Consider the following 26,326-nt stretch of genomic DNA (forward strand, 5'->3'; position numbering starts at 1 on the left):
ATTAGAGAGCTGATAAGACACACGACACCTGCGGCTGACTGTGCTTGTCAAGTACCTCGTCGCCTGAGCTGCTCGGACCTCGGAAGGGCACAAAATGCAGGTCCGACTGAGTCTGTGCCTTTGTGGAGTACCTGAGAACCTGAACCTGAACCTGAACCTCTTAGACCTGGGAAGTGCACGCAACCCAGGGCCCACCTCAGATAGTTGCAGGCAGAGCAAACTGGAGCCTGAGCAGTGTAGACTGGGAAAGCACACACACTGTGAGCGGGGGCAAACCCAGTGCGGCCAGGACACTGTGAGCACACGCCAGGGATATTTGTTTGCAGTGCTCCTCCATCCCCACAGCACCACTGAATAAGTGAGCCTAAATAAGTGACCACCTTTGCCCCCATCAGTCAGGGTGGAAATTAGACACTGAAGAAACCAGCAAACAGAAGATGTTAAAATAAACAGAGGGATCCGCTCTGGAAAAGACAGGTGCAACAGATTAAAACCTTGTAGTTAGCACTGACTACATTGGAAGTGGCCTAGAGATCTTGAGAAGTATAAGCTGGATCACGGAACTATCTGAAACTGAACTAACCCCACACTGCCGAAAACAACTCCAGAGAAATTCCTAGGAATATGTTTATAATTATCATTAAAAATTTTTTTTTTAATTTTTAAATCCACTATTACTTCTTTAATTTTAATTTTTATAACCTACTATTACCTTTCAGGAAAAAAGACCCTATTTTTAATGCAAACTTCATATATATATTTTATCATTTTTTGTGACTTTATTTTGTTCTTTTAATATTGTATTTGGGAGACTCTAACCTTTACTGTAGACTTTTAATGTGTGCTTTTTGGTATTTGTTATCAATTTTGTAGGTTTAAGAACCCAATCTTCACTACCCATTTTTACTTGGGAGTTTGATCACTGCCTTGATTGCTCTCTCCCCCTTTTGACTCTCCTTTTTCTCCACCAGGTCGCCTCTAACTCCTGCCTCACCCTTCTCTTCCATACCCAAGTCTGTGAATCTCTTTGTGTGTTCAAGGCTGTGGAGAACACTTTGGGAACTGATTACTGGCTGGATCTGTCTCTCTCCTTTTGATTACCTCTATTCTTGTCCTGGTAACCTCTGTCTCCTTCTTCCTTCTCTTCTCTGTGTAACTGCATGAGCCTCTCTGAGGAGTCCAGACTGTGTAGAGCACATAGGGAATTGATTACTGGCTAGCTTGCTCTCTACCCGTCTGATTCCCACTCTTCTTCTCCTGGTCAACTCTATCTTCCTCCTCCCTCTTCTCTTCTCCATCTAATTTGGTGAAACTATCTTGGTGTCCGTCACTGTGGAGAAGCTTTTCATCTTTGACCTAGATGTTATATTATTGGAGCTGTTCAGAGAGAGAAGTCTTGAGGCAACTGTAAGAATAAGATTGAAAACCAGAGGCAGGAGGCTTAAGTCCAAAACTTGAGAACACCAGAGAACTCCTGACTCCAGGGAACATTAATGGATAAGAGCTCATCAAGCACCACCCAAGAGCCAACAAGTTCCAGAGCAAGACATACCAGGCTAATTCTCCAGCAGCGCAGGAACATAGCCCTGAGCATCAATATACAGGCTGCCCAAATTCACACCAAACCCGTAGACATTTCAAAACTCACTACTGGACACTTCATTGCACTCTGGAGAGAAGTCCAGCTCCACCCACCAGAACAGGGACACAAGCTTCCCTAAGCAGGAAACCTTGAAAAGACACCCGCACAACCGACCCACAGTGAGGAACATCCACAATAAAGAGGAATCACAAGCTGCCAGAATACAGAAAGGCCACCCCAAACACAGGAATCAAACTGATGCTGAAGCTGAAACTCCAATGTTTTGGTCACCTGATATAAAGAACTGACTCAGTGGAAAAGACCCTGATGCTGGGAAAGATTGAAGGCAGGAGGAGAAGGGGACGAGAGAGGATGAGATGGTTGGATGGCATCACCAATTCAAAGGACATGAGTTTGAGTAAGCTCTGGGAGTTGGTGATGGACAGGGAGGCCTGGCGCGCTGCAGTCCTCGACCCCAACGATTTGGGGTCACTGTAGTACTTGGGGTCCCAAAGAGTCCGACACGACTGAGCAACTGAACTGAACTCAACGAATCATGATGTCTCCTAAAGCTGTACTAGTTGCTTCTTGAAATCAGAACAGTCTTAACCTTGCTTTGATCTCACAAGTGGGAAACTTCCCATGTCTTGGAGCAGATGGTAATTACTGCCCTTAGAATGTGCTTTGGGCTCTAGGATCTCCCATTGACGCCTGGCAGCCTTGCTGTCTTTGGCATCAAAGCCAGTTACATTATTCACGTACCTGCAACCTTCTCACTGTTATCGGTAATATCAGTGATATCACTGTTATCAGAACTCACTGAGGTCTCTCCGAAGAGAGAAGTGATATCTTCTCCAAATATCTTGAGACAGTTTTCAATTAGAAATTGTATGAAAGAAATCTGTAACACGAAGGGGCAAAAAACGGGGTATTACTGTACATATGGTGTAATAGTAAATCACATTTCATCCATGAGTCTTGGCTCTAACAAAAAGTGCAAAAGAAATCTGAGAAAAATTCAGACTTGGCTAAAAACTATATAAATATATATACATCAGCTTTTTCTAAGACATAACTGATACTTTGAAGAGTAGTTTGGCCTCAAATTTTAAAATTCTTTGAGTCAGTGGGCTAAAGTTATACTATAGCCTGGTTTAATAGCTAAAATTTTGTAATGATGGTTAACATGCTTAAAACTAGGATGATTTTTAAGTAGCCCACATAGGATATTTGGAACAAAAATGTATGTTCTCTTATTAAGTTTTATTTATTTTTAATAAAAATTTTTTCTAGTTTTATTGAGATAGATTTTATATATCTCATATTATTAAAATTTATAAAGTATCGAATACAACACCAGTTGTGAATTTCACTTCAGTGAAGTAATGCCTGAAACTTGGGTAGCACAGGTTTCTGTGTGGGCCGGGGGGGTTTGTGAGGAAAGAAAGCATCTGGAGAGAAAACATGTCTGTCTGTCTTAGCACATTCCCTTGCCTCACATTTGCTGTCCAGGGGAGCTTGGGGAAGAGCTGTGATCTTATTAGGCATGTTGTGGCTCTGTTAGGATGTTCTGAAATATTTTACTAGCTTCTTCATCCTCAGGTTGAGACACAATAGCAGCCAAGTGTTTTCCTGAATGAGCCACAGCTGGCAGAGTGCGGCCAGTATGTGTGGAGCCTCAGGTGCTCATATTAGCCAGGCCGCCAAGATGTGCCGACAGTGACCAGATGTATTGGGTGTTGTCATCATTGGGTAATGATGAAATCATAGTTTGGAGGCTTGTACACCCTCAGTGATTAGGCTGAGAGTTGAACCTTGGCTCTCCGATTCCAAAGCCACGTTTTTTCTATCATATCATCCTACTCTTACCTCTCTATCGTTTAATCTCTTGGGTGGCAAAGGGGAAGTGAGTCAACTGTTCTCAGTTATAATACACCTTCCCATGCCCAACCAGAGTAGGACTCTGCCACTCCAAGGCAGTGTAATTAAAATGTGCACTTTAAAACCTGGTTCATCAGAGTTAATACTACAGACTGCAGGTTCAAGATGGGGACTCTGCTCCGCAAGGCATAAAAATGAGAGATCTTGTTACCTGTTTGCTGAAGTTTTCTGAGCTGCCAGAATTAGACAGACAAAGAATGCTTGGGGATATACACAATGATAAATTATAAGCTGTCATCTGATTGGATGACGAATGTTGCTCAATGTTGTGTAAACATCCAAAAAGATATCGCATGAAAATTACATTGGCTCTCGGCAGCTGGTCTAGATGCCTAAGGACAGAAAAAACACTTATAAATAAGCGAGTCATTTTGCTTAGTAAGTGGGAATACAGAGAACAAAGTACTTCTTTTTATACCATATACACAGTCCATTCTTTCAGTTCCAGGCATGAATGCATACAAAAATGTTTCACTGAATTTAATTCCTGAACCAGGTAAGACCGGCTCTGGTTAGTTATGTGTTTGTATTTAAGATCATACCACTGGCGGATTGGTTCTTTATCATCTCATTTTAGACCAGTGGATTTCATCTCCAACAGTTTCATGTATTCAGAAGGTGTAAAATGGTCAAGCATTCCATGTTAATAAGATTAGGAGAAAAACAGCAATTACAGTGTCACCAATAAGGCATGCATCTCTTTTCAAACTGGCATCCATGGGCATGATCAAGTGAACCCCCGTGATACTGATCATTATTTTCGAGGACATAGCTGTAAACTATAAGCTAATATTTTCCTAAGGGTATGTTGGTTGTATTTTCTCAGAGTTGAGTAATTATTGCATCATTACCTCTGGGTCGACGTTATTTTCTCTTGCTCGTTCCCTTGATCAATAACATCAAGCCATTTATCATACAGACTGGCTGTAAATAAGTTTCCTTGGATATTTCGAAGAAAATCCTTATATAGATCAAAAAGTATATATTATTCTTAGGATAAATTCAATGGAGAAATTGCAAAGAAAATATTTATTGGAAAAATTCAATTCAGTCCACAATTCCTTCACAGCCACCCAGACTGATTCACACAGAGCTTGGCTGTCATTCACCACAACCTTGCACACCTAGAAGTACTGGTTGGATTTTACCCAACTAAAATTAGAAGCATAAAAGCAGAGTCTGGGCTGTAGTGAGAATGAAACGAAAGCTCCTTCTATCGCCTGGAACTTACTCTTTGTGTACATGTTAACACATTAGTACAAACTGGCAAGGTCTGGTGATAACTGATCCTAAATCCTATTAGTTTCTTGAAAAGAAACGCACATGCCCATTTTGTTTGTTTCCTTCAGACACATGCTTGCTCGTAATTCAAGAAAGAGAAGTTCTGAAATAAAACAAACAAAATGACACCCCTACATGCTCTTCTGCACATATTAAGAGAAAACCTGAAGTACGTGTGCTCTTTGGGAAAAAGCTAGTATCGAAATAGCTTCAATCCTTTTCTCTTAAAAAAAAATAAAATCATATAAAAGTTCAGTTCTACAGACTTTTAAGCAGCCGGTGTTAGAAATAAATCAAAATCCCCAATCGTAAACTACATGATACCCTTACAACTCTGAGAATGGAATATATCCACCCAAAGAGGAAACTGAAAATTTAGATACATTGCAACTTGACACCTGTGGGATAGAATATGCAAATGTCAGCTTCTGAAGAGGAGGCCTGGAAACTTTATCCTGATGATCAAGGCTTCCTATCTTAGAATGGGGCCTATTAAAATAGATGAAGTTGTAACCTGTTGTGCAAGACTGAGAGGAAATGATTGCATTGCCTTGCCAGGTTCAAAGGCACAACTTGCTTCCACTGGTCTTAATATACAGCCTGACTTCTCTTAATAGTATCTTCTTTAGGCAGTGTTTCTAAGGCAACTATCATGATTGTAATCCTGATAGTGTTCGCTTGTCTCAGGACTCATTGAGCTGCTGTTTGTGTCAGGCACTCTCTTGAGTACTGAGGACAGAGTATGAAGATAATGTACAAAGTCTCAGTCCTCGCATACTTTTTCTTGTAATTGGTATACAGTACCCAATGATGGTCATCAGGGTTTCACTAGGCTTCTTATGGAGTGTCCGCAGTACATTTGGAAGGAGGAAGCACTCCATTTCAGTTCAGCCATTCAGTCCCGTCCTACTCTTTGCGACCCCATGGTCTGCACACCAGGCTTTCCTGTCCATCACCAACACCTGGGTCTTGTTCAAATTCATGTGCATGGAGTTGGTGATGCCATTCAACCATGTCATCTGGCTTTGACTTCGGGGAGTCTGGGAGTGTGCAGCAGGGCCTATGCTTTGTGTGCCAAACTACATGCACTTGGAGTGTGTCTCTTCTCTCTCCTGAACCCTGTGCTGTAGAATCGATTGGTGAGACTGAGTATGGTTAAGCCAGGGTATGACTCATGCAGAATATGCCATGGGTATTTGCTTTTGGACCTCTGTTTATACACAGTTGAATGAAAAACTCAATGTGGTTCTGACTCTATATTCATTTCTGATTTAGACCAACTCCATGGATGCTTTGACATATGGTATTCTCAAGGCCAAAGTTGCAAGGTTTGATTCCCCACCAAGATCAATCAACTTTAGGAAGAGAAAACTTTGGGACTGTCTAAGACCTGTACCCATAAGTAGCCACCCTCTTACTAGTCTGTAAGCTTACTAGTCTTACTAGCTTATAGCATGGAAACAGGCAAGAGCCTTGTAACACTTGCTCAAAAATCAAATCAGTTCCAAGTGTGCACCTTAGAGAGGGTAGCACTCTACTTGCTATTTGCATACCTAGTGTGTATTATTATGGGTCCAGTGTAGTAGGGGTCAACTCTAAACCATATCTGCACTGTTGTTATTATCATCCAAGGGAACATTAATAGGGGACAAGGAAACACCATAAGTTATTTAGTTTCTAGGATAATTTTAATAACCTGTCTGTAGTAATTACTACATGAATATATTTTTGTTCATAGCTGCTAACAAGCACCAAGATGGATTGATTAATTTTTTCTTTCTGTTGTATTACCGCCCTGGTAGAAATTTAACTACACACTTGTGATTTAGCTGTATCATTTCAAACTCAGTCCATTTTTTATATAAATCTATTGACTTTTGCAAAATTCCAAACAGATTTTGATTGTTGCACTCACTTTAAAAATAAGATGTATAAGATTAGGCACGTAGTAAAACTGGCTACCGTGTAACTGTAACCTTGGTTGGTGGGTTAAACTTACAAATGTTAACAAAGCCCATTAAAGATGGTAAGGGAGATAAAAGGAGGAACAAATGGTGGAGTCATCCCTACACTAATTTTCAAGTAAAAGGCATTGAGACACAGGGGAAGGGAGGATGATGAATTGATCAGAGATTTTGCTGGCCTCACTAAGCGTTTTTTGATTCATTGTAAGCCAAATGGGCTTCCCAGGTGGACCTAGTGGTAAAAAACCTGCCTGCCAATGCAGGAGATGCAAGAGATGCAGGTTCGATCCCTGGCAGGAAGATCCCCTGGAGAAGGGCATGGCAACCCACTCTAGTATTCTTGCCTGGAGGATTCCATGGACAGAGGACTCTGCTGGGCTACAGTCAATGGGATCACAGAGAGTCGGCTGCGAGTAGAAGAGTAACACACACAGACACACAGACACACACACACACACTAAACACACAAGTTTACCATAGTGAGTAAACATCTGTCCTGCATCCATGCTAAGTTGCTTCAGCCGTGTCCAGTTCTGTGCCACCTCATGGACTATAGCCTACCAGACTCCACTGTCCATGGGATTCTCGAGGCAAGAATACTGGAGTCATATGCCAGTCCCTGTTCCAGGGGATCCTTGCAACCCAGGGATGGAACCCAGGTTTCCTGCATTGAAGGCGGATTCTTTACTGTCTGAGCCACCTGGGAAGTTGCCTCTGTTAACTGTTTCCAAAAGCTTAATATGAATTTTCTTTTGGAAATGTGGCCTTCATTAGGAAGGTGATGAGGAAGTCATCCAAAGCAGAAAGCTTGTTTTGGTAAACACTCAATGTGTAAGTGGGTATTTTGAAATATATTGTTATTCTTTTGCATGGAGCGTTCTGGAGTCAAGATGTGCAATGAAAAAGGAAAATATCTAATGTATGGGGCTTATAACATTTGAGGTACCTTCCTTCAGTTTTGGCTTTGTGAAATGTCTTTCATTTTTCAGATCCTTCCTCTCTTATGCCTATTATGTTTCTTGGGCATTCATACTGAAGGACCAGTCATATAGCTTCAGATTTACCGTGTGTGGATAATGCTCAAACTTTCCTTACCTTTAAGACCGACGATATCACAAGAACTGGTTCATCATTCAAGTTCACTGTGTCTCCACAGTTTAGTTTCTTCTGTAGGACGCTGCATGATTTTATACTGGCTGATTTTCTAAAGATGCTCTCTGTGAACGGCCGTTTCTGATTGATAAAGGAATGCATATCCTATAGGGAAGGAAAGAAAAGAAAACTGTGGGACATTTCATGCCTAGAAGCCCAGACCACACGCTTGCCCCTTTTTTGACAGAGCTGTGGTATATGAGGGTACACTTCTAGAACAGCACCGAAGTCAGTTTGAAATTTTTTCTCCAGAGTCTCTAAATATATTTTCGACCCAACAATCGATTTGACATTCATACACTGAAACATTTTAAACACTTGTGTAATCGGATTTTCCGTTTCAGTGAATTTACTGTGTTAAACGTCTCTGCTTTAGGGCCTTTGTAGATTCACCCTCTCCTCCTTCACCGCTCCTTTCTCATTATTCCCTATTATAGATGCTCTTCCCTACGTGTGGAAATCTTTTTGCCATAGTCATGCTCTATTCATTTATTCCCCTTCCAGGGACTGTCCACCCCATTCATCCCTGTTTCCTGTATTCCCTCCCCTGAAAATCAGGCTCAATACGCCCCTCCTCCTTCTCCGATGACATTCCTCTCTCATCAGCCTTTCTAGTTCCTTTTCCTGTATTTTCATGTCCTCTGCTGTCTGCAGAGTTAGAGAGGTAACAGATATTGGAGCCAGGTTTTTCAAGGAATGTGGAATCTGTTATGCCAATCATCCACTGTGTGACTTTGGGCATAGCACATACTTGGGTGAGGCTCTTTTGATTTTCATTTATGAAGTGGGGGTGATGATAGTCATGGCTACTGCCTAAATGTTCTGTGAAAGACTCAAGGTCTGGGGTAGTAGCTGGCACGTAGCTAGTATGATAAATTTCTTCATATATACCATAAAATTCCCTGCATCTAGTGTAGTGCTTACAGAGATAGTGGACAGTGAACAAGAGTTAATGCTTACAGTTCAACACACTAATTTGATATAGCACAGTCCAAACTCTGTGACTCTCTTTTGACACATTCTGTCAGGAGCACATGATTCATCTTTGCCAGAGGATGCGTACTTTATGCTGAAACACCTGAGTTACATATCTAATCCATGTGAGACATTTTGCATCATAAGGGGGAGTAGACTCAGCTGAACGAAACTTGAGACTAGTGTGGACCTCAAGGGAGGAGACGAGAAGACATATGAGGATGAGGTGGACTCTCAGAGATTCTTACACCCAGAGTCTGAAGGAAAGCTACGCGGCTCCAAATAGCCTGGAGTTCAAACTCGCCTCCAGGATCTCCCCACCATTCTATGCAAAACAAGTACTCTTTCACCCGAAGGAAAAAATGGACATTGGGTGGATTTTGCCCAGCTCCCAGCTGGTCCCAGCCTCTGGCTGATCTCCAGAATTCCTGCCGCAGCTGTTTAAGCGATAACTGCTCTGTACAACCTTGCAGAAGAACACCCCCCCCCCCCCCTTAAGACAGGAGCTTTCCACATACATGCCTCTATATTCTTACTCTTTCCTTGGGTAAGGGCAGCAGCTCACTAATCTGACTGCTGCCCATTCTCGCCTCATAAAGGTGATCTGTAAAGGACTGCTCTCACTCTTTATCTCAACCTCGCCTTCTCTAATTGCCTTAACTTACAGAGTCCATGTTAACTGGTCTGAGCTGGTATAGATGGGTCTTTGTTGAAATCAGCGGAATGGATGAGAGTATCTTTTCGTCTTGTAGTTGCCTTCTGACTCTGCAGTACCTAAATCAGGTCTTATTCTTTGAAGTAATGTTCTGAATCTTATCGGACAAAGTCAGACTTCTTCATTTGGGAGTAGATTTGGAAGAGAACACTTGATCTCTCAGAACTCCCCTTCTCAGGAAGGTTACAGAAACCAAAATAAGACCTACCAGAATTGGGGTGGGCAGGGTGTCATTATCACATACATCCTCAAGAGCAGCTCCAAAGAGCTGTTTTGGCTTTGTGGGTGGTAGACACGTGTGTTGGTTGTCCTTGCGGGTCCTTGATATACACCCAAAGGCCCACTTTTTGAGAGAACTCTTCCTAAGTGTCTTCTTGTCTGAAACTAATGTAGAAGAGAGATTTTCACTAGTAGTAGTTTAGCTTATTTAGCCTGATTTCCACCACTTGCATTCAGCAGCATGTTCATGGCAGAGGCTGAAAGAGAGAAACTGAATCATTTGTTATATAGCATTCCCCTCATTCTGAAGCAGGCTAATTGCATCCTTGTGGTGTTAACATGTTCTTCTTCCCCATATTCTGCAAACCAGTAGTTAAACCTAGAGGCGTGATCAGACGCACGGTTGACTCTCCCTGTGACAGTATTCCCCCAGACAGTGCTCTCTATTCCCTTTGCCCTGTGTCATGAGGCACTTAACCTATAGTTATACAGGTTTCCTAATGTGAAGTGTTATCAGTGGATTCTGGCTTCAGATCTCATTTGAAAGGCCATAGTTATTTAATATTCAAATTAAGCCGCATTTGTAGGAAGTTTCCTTGCTCTTTCAGTTACCTGTTTGGCTTTCTGAGTACCCAGTCACGCCCAATTTTCTCCCTTAAAAAGAATCGCTTTTCATGAGACATTCTGCCTGACAGTGCTTATCAGTCAGCCTCTGGACCTCTCCTCTGGGAGGCCACACACCTCAGTAAGCTCCAAGGATGACTTCCAGCCCTTAGGGTCCTTGAGAAGTAGTCATTAATTGCAGACAATGTAGTAAGATTACAGGTGGCCATTTTTTGTGTGACACCTTACTCAGCTAACGCAGAGGTGAATTTTACCTACCAACAGCCCCTGTCAAAGGAATGCTTTTCAAATAAGAGTGATCAGCAATGAAAAATTGAGTTCAAAGTGTCTCGTGCCCAGCTATGAATGTTTTCCTGATATTTGCTCAATAAACCTGCTTAATATTTCCTTAAATAACCTGCTTAAATAACCAGTTACAGAAGTCAATTAGTGGAGCCCTGTTGTAGAAAAATAAAGAGAAGAATTTAACCAAATCTTTTAAAATGCCCATCCACTTGTCTTTCGGAGACATAGTGAGTGCGTCACCATGTCCATTCAAGTGAGTGAACCACTTGTGGTGATGGGTGAGAGAACCAGAAGGCTTCTATTCTGCCTCTTAATTGGATGAGTTACCTAAAACTCTTTGAGCATCAGTTTGCTCAAATGTAACATAAATGACGCTACTACACCTCACTGGACTACATAATATAATGTACCTCCCAGCACAAGACATGGCACATAGCAGCCTTAATAAAGGTGACTTCCCTCCTTCCGAAGGCCTAAGGCAGCCTAGACATCAGTCAGCTCCCCCTAAGCAGACCCCACCCCCATTCTCCATTTGATTGTGCAGCCTCCAGAAGGTGTGCATTGCTCAAGGAATGCCATCACTTTGCCTTAGGCCCTTTCTGCCCTGACATTCATACTACCATCATTTTCAAAGGAGAGAATGAAGAAAGCAAATGCATTCTTAAATTCAGGAAGAGATTCTCCTAATTAATATGTACAAATGTTAAAAAGATACAGGTTTATATGGGTTGAGTTGCTTTATGCACCCTGGATTCCCTACTCCTAACCTGATTCTTTTATTTCTAAACTACCCACAGGTATTCATGTATTTCAAATGTATTCATTCATTGTTCAGCTTTAATAAGAATACTCTTAGGAAGAAAGGTCTATCAGTTGGTACAAAGCTATATGGCCAGCTAGCCTATAAGCATAGATGGAAAGCAAAATAGACATTCAGACCTATGCTTGCATTTTCTGGCCTAGATGGACATTTCGTAATGTACACTGGTTGGAGTTAGAGTTCTTGTTGGCTCTGTGACCAATAAAAATATATACTATAGCCACGAAAAGTATGGTGCTCAGTTGTTCAGTCATGTACAACTCTTGCGACCTCATGGACTATAGCCTGTCGGGTTCCTGTCCGTGGGACTTGCTGGATAATAATACTGGAGTGGGTTGCCGGGGACTGTTAAACAGGTTAACTTTACAACCTTATCTTTCATAAAGAATCCTGGCAAGATTTAGGTTAGTGGTTTTCTTCATGCTCAAATTAGGGTTTGAATGTTAAAAAATGAAATTTTGTAACTTTGTGGGTATAGAATAACAATGATAAAAACACAAATACTTTAAGTAGAAATTCTATTCTGGCCCCAGTACTTGCTAAATTAGTAAGACATTTTATTCAGAGAAAGAAATGTCAATGGGACAATACTGGAATGCTAGCAGGGATAATTGCAACAGGAAAGACTTAAAAACAAACAGACATATAAACATTCAGTCCAGTTCCATTTGCAACCTAGGTCTGAAGCAGAATGGAAAGAGAGCTTGCTGTGGAGGTAGAATCCAGGGTTCAAGTCTCAGAGGCGGTCCTAAGGCGGCAGAGGAATAGAACAGGAAGACCACTTTTTCCCCACAAATACATCGAAAGAACATTGAATGCTGAGCAAATTCCACAAAACAACTTCTGAATGCTGGCAGAGGACATCAGGCACCCAGAAGGGCAGCCCATTGTCTTTGAAAGGAGGTAGGACAAAATATACAAGAGAAAAAGAGAGACAAATGAGGTAGGGACAGAGATCTGTCCTGGAACGGGAGTCTTAAAAGAGGAGAAGTTTCGAAACACTAGGAAACACTCTCATTGGCAGGTCAGTGGGGAGTTTTGGAATCTCAGAGGGTAACATAACCAGGAGGAAAAAGAAAGAAAGAAAGAAACCCCACAGATTGCGTACCTAACATCAACATCCAGCAGGGAACTAGTCCAGACACTCACAATTGCCACCAGCAAGCGGGGCGCCTGAACAGGGAGGTGCGGGCTGCATTGCTTAGGGTAAGGACCAGGCCTGAGTGCCCTGAGGGCAATCTGAGGGAGCTAATGTGAGATAGCAACACAAGTTGTGGGATAGTCATAGAGAGAGAAAAAAAATATCCTGTGAAAAGCCCTAATCTAAGGCACTTCCTGGCCCACTCACAGAACAGAGGACTGAGAGAACACCAGAGCAGAGCTAGCTGGCTGTGCACTGACTCATCTCCCACCAGAGACAGGGAGGCAGGCGGGGGCAGCCAGAGCCTGAAAGGGGCAATCTCAGCCCCAGAGAGGCATCCTCTACAAAACTGCAAGTGGGCTCCCATTTGCTAACCAAGACTTGTTGGGATTCTGGGCGGTTGACATCCGCTGGGATGGTCTCAGCCAGAGATCAGCTCCCCAGAGAAGACACACCTCCAACTTGAGACGTGCAGGCCTGCTGCCACCCAGCAAATCGAGCGGCTGGGATGGGGGAGCTGATAAGACACACTACACCTGGGGGGCTCTGTGCTCGCTAATCACCTGGTCGCCTGAGCTGCTCGGACCTGGGAAGGGCACAAAACCCAGGCCTGACAGAGTCTGCGCCTTTGTGGAGTACCTGGGAACCTGAACCTGAACGGTTTAGATCTGGGAAGTGTACGCATCCCAGGGCCCGCCTCAGAGAGTTGCACACAGAGCAACCTGGAGCCTGAGCAGTGTAGACTGGGAAAGCACACACACCGTGAGCAGGGGCAAACCCAGTGCGGCCAGGACACTGTGAGCACACGCCAGGGATATTTGTTTGCGGTGCTCCTCCGTCCCCACAGCACCACTGAATAAGTGAGCCTAAATAAGTGACCACCTTCGCCCCCCATGAGTCAGAGTGGAAATTAGACCCTGAAAAGACCAGCAAACAGAAGAAGTTAAAATAAACAGAGGGAACCGCTCTGGAAAAGACAGGTGCAACAGATTAAAACCATGTAGTTAGCACTGACTACATTGGAAGTGGCCTAGAGATCTTGAGAAGTATAAGCTGGATCACGGAACTATCTGAAACTGAACTAACCCCGCACTGCCCACAACAACTCCAGAGAAATTCCTCGATATATTTTTACTATTATGATTAAATTTTTTTTAATTTTTAAGTCCTCTATTACTTCTTTAACTGTAATTTTTATAACCTACTATTACCTTTCAAATAAAAAAGACCTTATTTTTAATGCAAAATTCATATATATATTTTATCATTTTTTGTGACTTTGTTTTGTTTCTTTAATACTGTATTTGGGAGTCTCTAACATTTACTGTAGACTTTTGATGTGTTTTTTTGTATTTCTTATCAATTTTGTACGTTTAAGAACCCAATCTTCACTACCCATTTTTACTTGGGAGTTTGACCACTGCCTTGATTGCTCTCTCCCCCTTTTGACTCTCCTTTTTCTCCACCAGGTCGCCTCTATCTCCTCCCTCACCCTTTTCTTCCCTACCCACTCTGTGAGTCTCTTTGTGTATTCCGGGCTATGGAGAACATCTTGGGAACTGCTTACTGGCTGGATATGTCGCTCTCCTTTTGATTCCCTCTTTTCTTGTCCTGGTTCCCTCTGTCTCCTTCTTCCTCCTCTTTTCTGAGTAACTGCATGAACCTCTCTGAGGGGTCCAGACTGTGGAGAGCACATATGGAATTGATTACTGTCTAGCTTGCTCTCTCCCCTTGAGCCCCCTCTTCTTCCCCTGGCCAACTCTATCTCCCTCCTCCTTATTCTCTTCTCCATCTAACTTGGTGAACCTCTCTGGGTGTCCCTCACTGTGGAGAAGCTTTTCATCTTTAAACTAGATGTTTTCTCATCGGTGCTGTACAGATAGAGAAGTCTTGAGGCTACTCTAAAAATAAGACTGAAAACCAGAGACAGGAGGCTTAAGTTCAAAACCTGAGAACATCAGAGAACTCCTGACTCCAGGGAACAGTAATGGATAAGAGCTCATCCAAAAGCCTCCATACCTACACTGAAACCAAGCACCACCCAAGAGCCAACAAGTTCCAGAGCAAGACATACAACGCAAAGTCGCCAACAACGCAGGAACATATCCCTGAGCATCAATATACAGGCTGCCCAAATTCACACCAAACACATAGACATCTCAAAACTCACTACTGGACACTTCATTGCACTCTGGAGAGAAGTCCAGCTCCACCCACCAGAACAGGGATGCAAGCTTCCCTAAGCAGGAAACCTTGAAAAGCCACTCACACAACCCCACCCACAGTGAGGAACCTCCACAATAAAACGGAGCCACAAGCTGCCAGAATACAGAAAGGCCACCCCAAATACAGCAATCGAACTGATGCTGAAGCTGAAACTCCAATGCTTTGGTCACCTGATGTGAAGAACTGACTCATTGGAAAAGACCCTGATGCTGGGAAAGACTGAAGGCAGGAGGAGAAGGGGATGAGAGAGGATGAGATGGTTGGATAGCATCACCAATTCAAAGGACATGAGTTTGAGTATGCTCTGGGAGTTGGTGATGGACAGGGAGGCCTGGCACGCTGCAGTCCTCGACCCCAAGGACTTGGGGTCACTGTAGTCCTTGGGGTCCCAAAAAGTCAGACACAACTGAGCAACTGAACTGAGCTCAACGAATCGTGATGTCTCCTAAAGCTGTACTAGTTGCTTCTTGAAATCAGAACAGTCTTAACCTTGCTTTGATCTCACAAGTGGGAAACTTCCCATGTCTTGGAGCAGATGGTAATTACTGCCCTTAGAATGTGCTTTGGGCTCTAGGATCTCCCATTGACGCCTGGCAGCCTTGCTGTCTTTGGCATCAAAGCCAGTTACATTATTCACGTACCTGCAACCTTCTCACTGTTATCGGTAATATCAGTGATATCACTGTTATCAGAACTCACTGAGGTCTCTCCGAAGAGAGAAGTGATATCTTCTCCAAATATCTTGAGACAGTTTTCAATTAGAAATTGCATGAAAGAAATCTGTAACACGAAGGGGCAAAAAACGGGGTATTACTGTACATATGGTGTAATAGTAAATCACATTTCATCCATGAGTCTTGGCTCTAACAAAAAGTGCAAAAGAAATCTGAGAAAAATTCAGACTTGGCTAAAATATATATATATATATATATATATCTACATCAGCTTTTTCTAAGACATAACTGATACTTTGAAGAGTAGTTTGGCCTCAAATTTTAAAATTCTTTGAGTCAGAGGGCTAAAGTTATACTATGTAGCCTGGTTTAATAGCTAAAATTTTGTAATGATGGTTAACATGCTTAAAACTAGGATGATTTTTAAGTAGCCCACATAGGATATTTGGAACAAAAATGTATGTTCTCTTATTCAGTTTTATTTATTTTTAATAAAATTTTTTTCTAGTTTTATTGAGATAGAATTTATATATCTCATATTATTAAAATTTATAAAGTATCAAATACAACACCAATTGTGAATTTCACTTCAGTGAAGAAATGTCTAAAACTTGGGTAGCAGAGGTCTCTGTGTGGGCCGGGGGGGGTTGTGAGGAAAGAAAGCATCTGGAGAGAAAACATGTCTGTCTGTCTTAGCACACTCCCTTGCCTCACACTAGCTGTCCGGAGGAGCTTGGAGAAGAGCTGTGATCTTATTAGGCATGTTGTGGCTCTGTTAGGATATTCTGAAATATTTTACTAGCTTCCTCATCCTCAAGCAGAGACACAGTAGCAGCCAAGTATTTTCCTGAATGAGCCACAGCTGGCAGAGTGCGGCCAGTATGTGTGGAGCCTCAGGTGCTCATATTGCCCAGGCCACCAAGATGTGCCCACAGTGACCAGATGTATTGGGTGTTGTCATCATTGGGTAATGATGAAATCATAGTTTGGAGGCTTGCACAACCTCAGGGATTAGGCTGAGAGTTGAACCTTGGCTCTCTGGTTCCAAAGCCAGGTTCTTTTCTATCATATCATCCTACTCTTACCTCTCTAACGTTTAATCTCTTGGATGGCAAAGGGGAAGTGAGTCAACTGTTCTCAGTTATCATACACCTTCCCATGCCCAACCAGAGTAGGACTCTGCCACTCCAAGGCAGTGTAATTAAAATATGCACTTTAAAAACTGGTTCATCAGAGTTAATACTACAGACTGCAGGTTCAAGATGGGGACTCTGCTCCGCAAGGCATAAAAATGAGAGATCTCATTACCTGTTTGGTGAAGTTTTCTAAGCTGCCAGAATTAGACACACAAAGAATGCTTGGGGATATACACACTGATAAATTATAAGCTGTCATCTGATTGAATGAGGAATGTTGCTCAATGTTGTGTAAAACTGCTGAAAGATATGGCAGAAAATCGATATTGGCTCTCGGCAGCTGGTCTAGATGCCTAAGGACAGAAAAAACACTTATAAATAAGCGAGTCATTTCGCTTAGTAAGTGGGAATACAGAGAACAAAGTACTTCTTTTTATACCATATACACAGTCTATTCTCACATTTCCAGGCATGAATGCATACAAAAATGTTTCACTGAATTTAATTCCTGAACCAGGTAAGACCTGCTCTGGTTAGTTATGTGTTTGTATTTAAGATCATACCACTGGAGGATTGGTTCTTTATCATCTCATTTTAGACCAGTGGATTTCATCTCCAACAGTTTCATGTATTCAGAAGGTGTAAAATGGTCAAGCATTCCATGTTAATAAGATTAGGAGAAAAACAGCAATTACAGTGTCACCAATAAGGCATGCATCTCTTTTCAAACTGGCATCCATGGGCATGATCAAGTGAAACCCCATGATACTGATCATTATTTTCGAGGACATAGCGGTAAACTATAAGCTAATATTTTCCTAAGAGTATGTCGGTTGTATTTTCTCAGAGTTGAGTAATTATTGCATCATTACCTCTGGGTCGACGTTGTTTTCTCCGGCTCGTTCCCTTGATCAATAACATCAGGCCATTTATCATACAGACTGTCTGTAATTATGCTTCCTTGGATATTTCGAAGAAAGTCCTTATATAGATCAAAAAGTATATATTATTCTTAGGATAAATTCAATGGAGAAATTGCAAAGAAAATATTTATTGGAAAAATTCAATTCAGTTCACAATTCCTTCACAGCCACCCAGACTGATTCACACAGAGCTTGGCTGTCATTCACCACAGCCTTGCACACCCAGAAGTACTGGTTGGATTTTACCCAACTAAAATTAGAAGCATAAAAGCAGAGTCTGGGCTGTAGTGAGAATGAAACGAAAGCTCCTTCTATCGCCTGGAACTTACTCTTTGTGTACATGTTAACACATTAGTACAAACTGGCAAGGTCTGGTGATAACTGATCCTAAAACCTATTAGTTTCTTGAAAAGAAACGCACATGCCCATTTTGTTTGTTTCCTTCAGACACATGCTTGCTCTTAATTCAAGAAAGAGAAGTTCTGAAATAAAACAAACAAAATTACACCCCTACATGCTCTTCTGCACATATTAAGAGAAAACCTGAAGTACGTGTGCTCTTTGGGAAAAAGCTAGTATCGAAATAGCTTCAATCCTTTTCTCTTAAAAAAAAATAAAATCATATAAAAGTTCAGTTCTACAGACTTTTAAGCAGCCGGTGTTAGAAATAAATCAAAATCCCCAATCGTAAACTACATGATACCCTTACAACTCTGAGAATGGAATATATCCACCCAAAGAGGAAACTGAAAATTTAGATACATTGCAACTTGACACCTGTGGGATAGAATATGCAAATGTCAGCTTCCGAAGAGGAGGCCTGGAAACTTTATCCTGATGATCAAGGCTTCCTATCGTAGAATGGGGCCTATTAAAATAGATGAAGTTGTAACCTGTTGTGCAAGACTGAGAGGAAATGATTGCATTGCCTTGCCAGGTTCAAAGGCACAACTTGCTTCCACTGGTCTTAATATACAGCCTGACTTCTCTTAATAGTATCTTCTTTAGGCAGTGTTTCTAAGGCAACTATCATGATTGTAATCCTGATAGTGTTCGCTTGTCTCAGGACTCATTGAGCTGCTGTTTGTGTCAGGCACTCTCTTGAGTACTGAGGACAGAGTATGAAGATAATGTACAAAGTCTCAGTCCTCGCATACTTTTTCTTGTAATTGGTATACAGTACCCAATGATGGTCATCAGGGTTTCACTAGGCTTCTTATGGAGTGTCCGCAGTACATTTGGAAGGAGGAAGCACTCCATTTCAGTTCAGCCATTCAGTCCCGTCCTACTCTTTGCGACCCCATGGTCTGCACACCAGGCTTTCCTGTCCATCACCAACACCTGGGTCTTGTTCAAATTCATGTGCATGGAGTTGGTGATGCCATTCAACCATGTCATCTGGCTTTGACTTCGGGGAGTCTGGGAGTGTGCAGCAGGGCCTATGCTTTGTGTGCCAAACTACATGCACTTGGAGTGTGTCTCTTCTCTCTCCTGAACCCTGTGCTGTAGAATCGATTGGTGAGACTGAGTATGGTTAAGCCAGGGTATGACTCATGCAGAATCTGCCATGGGTATTTGCTTTTGGACCTCTGTTTATACACAGTTGAATGAAAAACTCAATGTGGTTCTGACTCTATATTCATTTCTGATTTAGACCAACTCCATGGATGCTTTGACATATGGTATTCTCAAGGCCAAAGTTGCAAGGTTTGATTCCCCACCAAGATCAATCAACTTTAGGAAGAGAAAACTTTGGGACTGTCTAAGACCTGTACCCATAAGTAGCCACCCTCTTACTAGTCTGTAAGCTTACTAGTCTTACTAGCTTATAGCATGGAAACAGGCAAGAGCCTTGTAACACTTGCTCAAAAATCAAATCAGTTCCAAGTGTGCACCTTAGAGAGGGTAGCACTCTACTTGCTATTTGCATACCTAGTGTGTATTATTATGGGTCCAGTGTAGTAGGGGTCAACTCTAAATCATACCTGCACTGTTGTTATTATCATCCAAGGGAACATTAATAGGGGACAAGGAAACACCATAAGTTATTTAGTTTCTAGGATAATTTTAATAACCTGTCTGTAGTAATTACTACATGAATATATTTTTGTTCATAGCTGCTAACAAGCACCAAGATGGATTGATTAATTTTTTCTTTCTGTTGTATTACCGCCCTGGTAGAAATTTAACTACACACTTGTGATTTAGCTGTATCATTTCAAACTCAGTCCATTTTTTATATAAATCTATTGACTTTTGCAAAATTCCAAACAGATTTTGATTGTTGCACTCACTTTAAAAATAAGATGTATAAGATTAGGCACGTAGTAAAACTGGCTACCGTGTAACTGTAACCTTGGTTGGTGGGTTAAACTTACAAATGTTAACAAAGCCCATTAAAGATGGTAAGGGAGATAAAAGGAGGAACAAATGGTGGAGTCATCCCTACACTAATTTTCAAGTAAAAGGCATTGAGACACAGGGGAAGGGAGGATGATGAATTGATCAGAGATTTTGCTGGCCTCACTAAGCGTTTTTTGATTCATTGTAAGCCAAATGGGCTTCCCAGGTGGACCTAGTGGTAAAAAACCTGCCTGCCAATGCAGGAGATGCAAGAGATGCAGGTTCGATCCCTGGCAGGAAGATCCCCTGGAGAAGGGCATGGCAACCCACTCTAGTATTCTTACCTGGAGGATTCCATGGACAGAGGACTCTGCTGGGCTACAGTCAATGGGATCACAGAGAGTCGGCTGCGAGTAGAAGAGTAACACACACAGACACACAGACACACACACACACACACACACACACACACACTAAACACACGAGTTTACCATAGTGAGTAAACATCTGTCCTGCATCCATTCTAAGTTGCCTCAGCCGTGTCCAGTTCTGTGCCACCTCATGGACTATAGCCTACCAGACTCCACTGTCCATGGGATTCTCGAGGCAAGAATACTGGAGTCATATGCCAGTCCCTGTTCCAGGGGATCCTTGCAACCCAGGGATGGAACCCAGGTTTCCTGCATTGAAGGCGGATTCTTTACTGTCTGAGCCACCTGGGAAGTTGCCTCTGTTAACTGTTTCCAAAAGCTTAATATGAATTTTCTTTTGGAAATGTGGCCTTCATTAGGAAGGTGATGAGGACGTCATCCAAAGCAGAAAGCTTGTTTTGGTAAACACTCAATGTGTAAGTGGGTATTTTGAAATATATTGTTATTCTTTTGCATGGAGCGTTCTGGAGTCAAGATGTGCAATGAAAAAGGAAAATATCTAATGTATGGGGCTTATAACATTTGAGGTACCTTCCTTCAGTTTTGGCTTTGTGAAATGTCTTTCACTTTTCAGATCCTTCCTCTCTTATGCCTATTATGTTTCTTGGGCATTCATACTGAAGGACCAGTCATATAGCTTCAGATTTACCGTGTGTGGATAATGCTCAAACTTTCCTTACCTTTAAGACTGACGATATCACAAGAACTGGTTCATCATTCAAGTTCACTGTGTCTCCACAGTTTAGTTTCTTCTGTAGGACGCTGCATGATTTTATACTGGCTGATTTTCTAAAGATGCTCTCTGTGAATGGCCGTTTCTGATTGATAAAGGAATGCATATCCTATAGGGAAGGAAACAAAAGAAAACTGTGGGACATTTCATGCCTAGAAGCCCAGACCACACGCTTGCCCCTTTTTTGACAGAGCTGTGGTATATGAGGGTACAGTTCTAGAACAGCACCGAAGTCAGTTTGAAATTTTTTCTCCAGAGTCTCTAAATATATTTTCGACCCAACAATCGATTTGACATTCATACACTGAAACATTTTAAACACTTGTGTAATCGGATTTTCCGTTTCAGTGAATTTACTGTGTTAAACGTCTCTGCTTTAGGGCCTTTGTAGATTCACCCTCTCCTCCTTCACCGCTCCTTTCTCATTATTCCCTATTATAGATGCTCTTCCCTACGTGTGGAAATCTTTTTGCCATAGTCATGCTCTATTCATTTATTCCCCTTCCAGGGACTGTCCACCCCATTCATCCCTGTTTCCTGTATTCCCTTCCCTGAAAATCAGGCTCAATACGCCCCTCCTCCTTCTCCGATGACATTCCTCTCTCATCAGCCTTTCTAGTTCCTTTTCCTGTATTTTCATGTCCTCTGCTGTCTGCAGAGTTAGAGAGGTAACAGATATTGGAGCCAGGTTTTTCAAGGAATGTGGAATCTGTTATGCCAATCATCCACTGTGTGACTTTGGGCATAGCACATACTTGGGTGAGGCTCTTTTGATTTTCATTTATGAAGTGGGGGTGATGATAGTCATGGCTACTGCCTAAATGTTCTGTGAAAGACTCAAGGTCTGGGGTAGTAGCTGGCACGTAGCTGGTATGATAAATTTCTTCATATATACCATAAAATTCCCTGCATCTAGTGTAGTGCTTGCAGAGATAGTGGACAGTGAACAAGAGTTAATGCTTACAGTTCAACACACTAATTTGATATAGCACAGTCCAAACTCTGTGACTCTCTTTTGACACATTCTGTCAGGAGCACATGATTCATCTTTGCCAGAGGATGCGTACTTTATGCTGAAACACCTGAGTTACATATCTAATCCATGTGAGACACTTTGCATCATAAGGGGGAGTAGACTCAGCTGAACGAAACTTGAGACTAGTGTGGACCTCAAGGGAGGAGACGAGAAGACATATGAGGATGAGGTGGACTCTCAGAGATTCTTACACCCAGGGTCTGAAGGAAAGCTACGCGGCTCCAAATAGCCTGGAGTTCAAACTCGCCTCCAGGATCTCCCCACCATTCTATGCAAAACAAGTACTCTTTCACCCGAAGGAAAAAATGGACATTGGGTGGATTTTGCCCTGCTCCCAGCTGGTCCCAGCCTCTGGCTGATCTCCAGAATTCCTGCCGCAGCTGTTTAAGCGATAACTGCTCTGTACAACCTTGCAGAAGAACACCCCCCCCCCCCTTAAGACAGGAGCTTTCCACATACATGCCTCTATATTCTTACTCTTTCCTTGGGTAAGGGCAGCAGCTCACTAATCTGACTGCTGCTCCTTCTCGCCTCATAAAGGTGATCTGTAAAGGACTGCTCTCACTCTTTATCTCAACCTCGCCTTCTCTAATTGCCTTAACTTACAGAGTCCATGTTAACTGGTCTGAGCTGGTATAGATGGGTCTTTGTTGAAATCAGCGGAATGGATGAGAGTATCTTTTCATCTTGTAGTTGCCTTCTGACTCTGCAGTACCTAAATCAGGTCTTATTCTTTGAAGTCATGTTATGAATCTTATCGGACAAAGTCAGACTTCTTCATTTGGGAGTAGATTTGGAAGAGAACACTTGATCTCTCAGAACTCCCCTTCTCAGGAAGGTTACAGAAACCAAAATAAGACCTACCAGAATTGGGGTGGGCAGGGTGTCATTATCACATACATCCTCAAGAGCAGCTCCAAAGAGCTGTTTTGGCTTTGTGGGTGGTAGACACGTGTGTTGGTTGTCCTTGCGGGTCCTTGATATACACCCAAAGGCCCACTTTTGGAGAGAACTCTGCCTAAGTGTCTTCTTATCTGAAACTAATGTAGAAGAGAGATTTTCACTACTAGTAGTTTAGCTTATTTAGCCTGATTTCCACCACTTGCATTCAGCAGCATGTTCATGGCAGAGGCTGAAAGAGAGAAACTGAACCATTTGTTATATAGCATTCCCCTCATTCTGAAGCAGGCTAATTGCATCCTTGTGGTGTTAACATGTTCTTCTTCCCCATATTCTGCAAACCAGTAGTTAAACCTAGAGGCGTGATCAGACTCAGGGTTGACTCTCCCTGTGACAGTATTCCCCCAGAGAGTGCTCTCTATTCCCTTTGCCCTGTGTCATGAGGCACTTAACCTATAGTTATACAGGTTTCCTAATGTGAAGTGTTATCAGTGGATTCTGGTTTCAGATCTCATTTGAAAGGCCATAGTTATTTAATATTCAAATTAAGCCGCATTTGTAGGAAGTTTCCTTGCTCTTTCAGTTACCTGTTTGGCTTTCTGAGTACCCAGTCACGCCCAATTTTCTCCCTTAAAAAGAATCGCTTTTCATGAGACATTCTGCCTGACAGTGCTTATCAGTCAGCCTCTGGACCTCTCCTCTGGGAGGCCACACACCTCAGTAAGCTCCAAGGATGACTTCCAGCCCTTAGGGTCCTTGAGAAGTAGTCATTAATTGCAGACAATGTAGTAAGATTACAGGTGGCCATTTTTTGTGTGACACCTTACTCAGCTAACGCAGAGGTGAATTTTACCTACCAACAGCCCCTGTCAAAGGAATGCTTTTCAAATAAGAGTGATCAGCAATGAAAAATTGAGTTCAAAGTGTCTCGTGCCCAGCTATGAATGTTTTCCTGATATTTGCTCAATAAACCTGCTTAATATTTCCTTAAATAACCTGCTTAAATAACCAGTTACAGAAGTCAATTAGTGGAGCCCTGTTGTAGAAAAATAAAGAGAAGAATTTAACCAAATCTTTTAAAATGCCCATCCACTTGTCTTTCGGAGACATAGTGAGTGCGTCACCATGTCCATTCAAGTGAGTGAACCACTTGTGGTGCTGGGTGAGAGAACCAGAAGGCTCCTATTCTGCCTCTTAATTGGATGAGTTACCTAAAACTCTTTGAGCATCAGTTTGCTCAAATGTAACATAAATGACGCTACTACACCTCACTGGACTACATAATACAATGTACCTCCCAGCACAAGACATGGCACATAGCAGCCTTAATAAAGGTGACTTCCCTCCTTCCCAAGGCCTAAGGCAGCCTAGACATCAGTCACCTCCCCCTAAGCAGACCCCACCCCCATTCTCCATTTGATTGTGCAGCCTCCAGAAGGTGTGCATTGCTCAAGGAATGCCATCACTTTGCCTTAGGCCCTTTCTGCCCTGACATTCATACTACCATCATTTTCAAAGGAGAGAATGAAGAAAGCAAATGCATTCTTAAATTCAGGAAGAGATTCTCCTAATTAATATGTACAAATGTTAAAAAAGATACAGGTTTATATGGGTTGAGTTGCTTTATGCACCCTGGATTCCCTACTCCTAACCTGATTCTTTTATTTCTAAACTACCCACAGGTATTCATGTATTTCAAATGTATTCATTCATTGTTCAGCTTTAATAAGAATACTCTTAGGAAGAAAGCTCTATCAGTTGGTACAAAGCTATATGGCCAGCTAGCCTGTAAGCATAGATGGAAAGGAAAATAGACATTCAGACCTATGCTTGCATTTTCTGGCCTAGATGGACATTTCGTAATGTACACTGGTTGGAGTTAGAGTTCTTGTTGGCTCTGTGACCAATAAAAATATATACTATAACCACGAAAAGTATGGTGCTCAGTTGTTCAGTCATGTACAACTCTTGCGACCTCATGGACTATAGCCTGTCGGGTTCCTGTCCGTGGGACTTGCTGGATAATAATACTGGAGAGGGTTGCCGGGGACTGTTAAACAGGTTAACTTTACAACCTTATCTTTCATAAAGAATCCTGGCAAGATTTAGGTTAGTGGTTTTCTTCATGCTCAAATTAGGGTTTGAATGTTAAAAAATGAAATTTTGTAACTTTGTGGGTATAGAATAACAATGATAAGAACACAAATACTTTAAGTAGGAATTCTATTCTGGCCCCAGTACTTGCTAAATTAGTAAGACATTTTATTCAGAGAAAGAAATGTCAATGGGACAATACTGGAATGCTAGCAGGGATAATTGCAACAGGAAAGACTTAAAAACAAACAGACATATAAACATTCAGTCCAGTTCCATTTGCAACCTAGGTCTGAAGCAGAATGGAAAGAGAGCTTGCTGTGGAGGTAGAATCCAGGGTTCAAGTCTCAGAGGCGGTCCTAAGGCGGCAGAGGAATAGAACAGGAAGACCACTTTTTCCCCACAAATTCATCGAAAGAACATTGAATGCTGAGCAAATTCCACAAAACAACTTCTGAATGCTGGCAGAGGACATCAGGCACCCAGAAGGGCAGCCCATTGTCTTTGAAAGGAGGTAGGACAAAATATACAAGAGAAAAAGAGAGACAAATGAGGTAGGGACAGAGATCTGTCCTGGAACGGGAGTCTTAAAAGAGGAGAAGTTTCGAAACACTAGGAAACACTCTCATTGGCAGGTCAGTGGGGAGTTTTGGAATCTCAGAGGGTAACATAACCAGGAGGAAAAAGAAAGAAAGAAAGAAACCCCACAGATTGCGTACCTAACATCAACATCCAGCAGGGAACTAGTCCAGACACTCACAATTGCCACCAGCAAGCGGGGCGCCTGAACAGGGAGGTGCGGGCTGCATTGCTTAGGGTAAGGACCAGGCCTGAGTGCCCTGAGGGCAATCTGAGGGAGCTAATGTGAGATAGCAACACAAGTTGTGGGATAGTCATAGAGAGAGAAAAAAAAATATCCTGTGAAAAGCTCTAATCTAAGGCACTTCCTGGCCCACTCACAGAACAGAGGACTGAGAGAACACCAGAGCAGAGCTAGCTGGCTGTGCACTGACTCATCTCCCACCAGAGACAGGGAGGCAGGCGGGGGCAGCCAGAGCCTGAAAGGGGCAATCTCAGCCCCAGAGAGGCATCCTCTACAAAACTGCAAGTGGGCTCCCATTTGCTAACCAA

At 42.3% G+C, this 26,326-nt stretch overlaps 1 protein-coding gene across 1 annotated transcript in view; it reads right to left on the bottom strand.

The window, feature by feature from the left end:
* Positions 1-17,016: 17,016 nt before the first annotated feature.
* LOC129640852 (rho GTPase-activating protein 20-like) overlaps positions 17,017-26,326 on the bottom strand; it is a 34,037-nt gene continuing 24,727 nt past the window's right edge. Inside the window, exon 6 of the mRNA XM_055565838.1 lies at positions 17,017-17,088. Coding sequence (XP_055421813.1) covers positions 17,017-17,088 — 72 coding nt within the window. The remainder of the gene's footprint in view (positions 17,089-26,326) is intronic.

Source organism: Bubalus kerabau, unplaced genomic scaffold (assembly GCF_029407905.1).
Source record: "Bubalus kerabau isolate K-KA32 ecotype Philippines breed swamp buffalo unplaced genomic scaffold, PCC_UOA_SB_1v2 scaffold_50, whole genome shotgun sequence".
Lineage (NCBI taxonomy): Eukaryota > Metazoa > Chordata > Mammalia > Artiodactyla > Bovidae > Bubalus > Bubalus kerabau.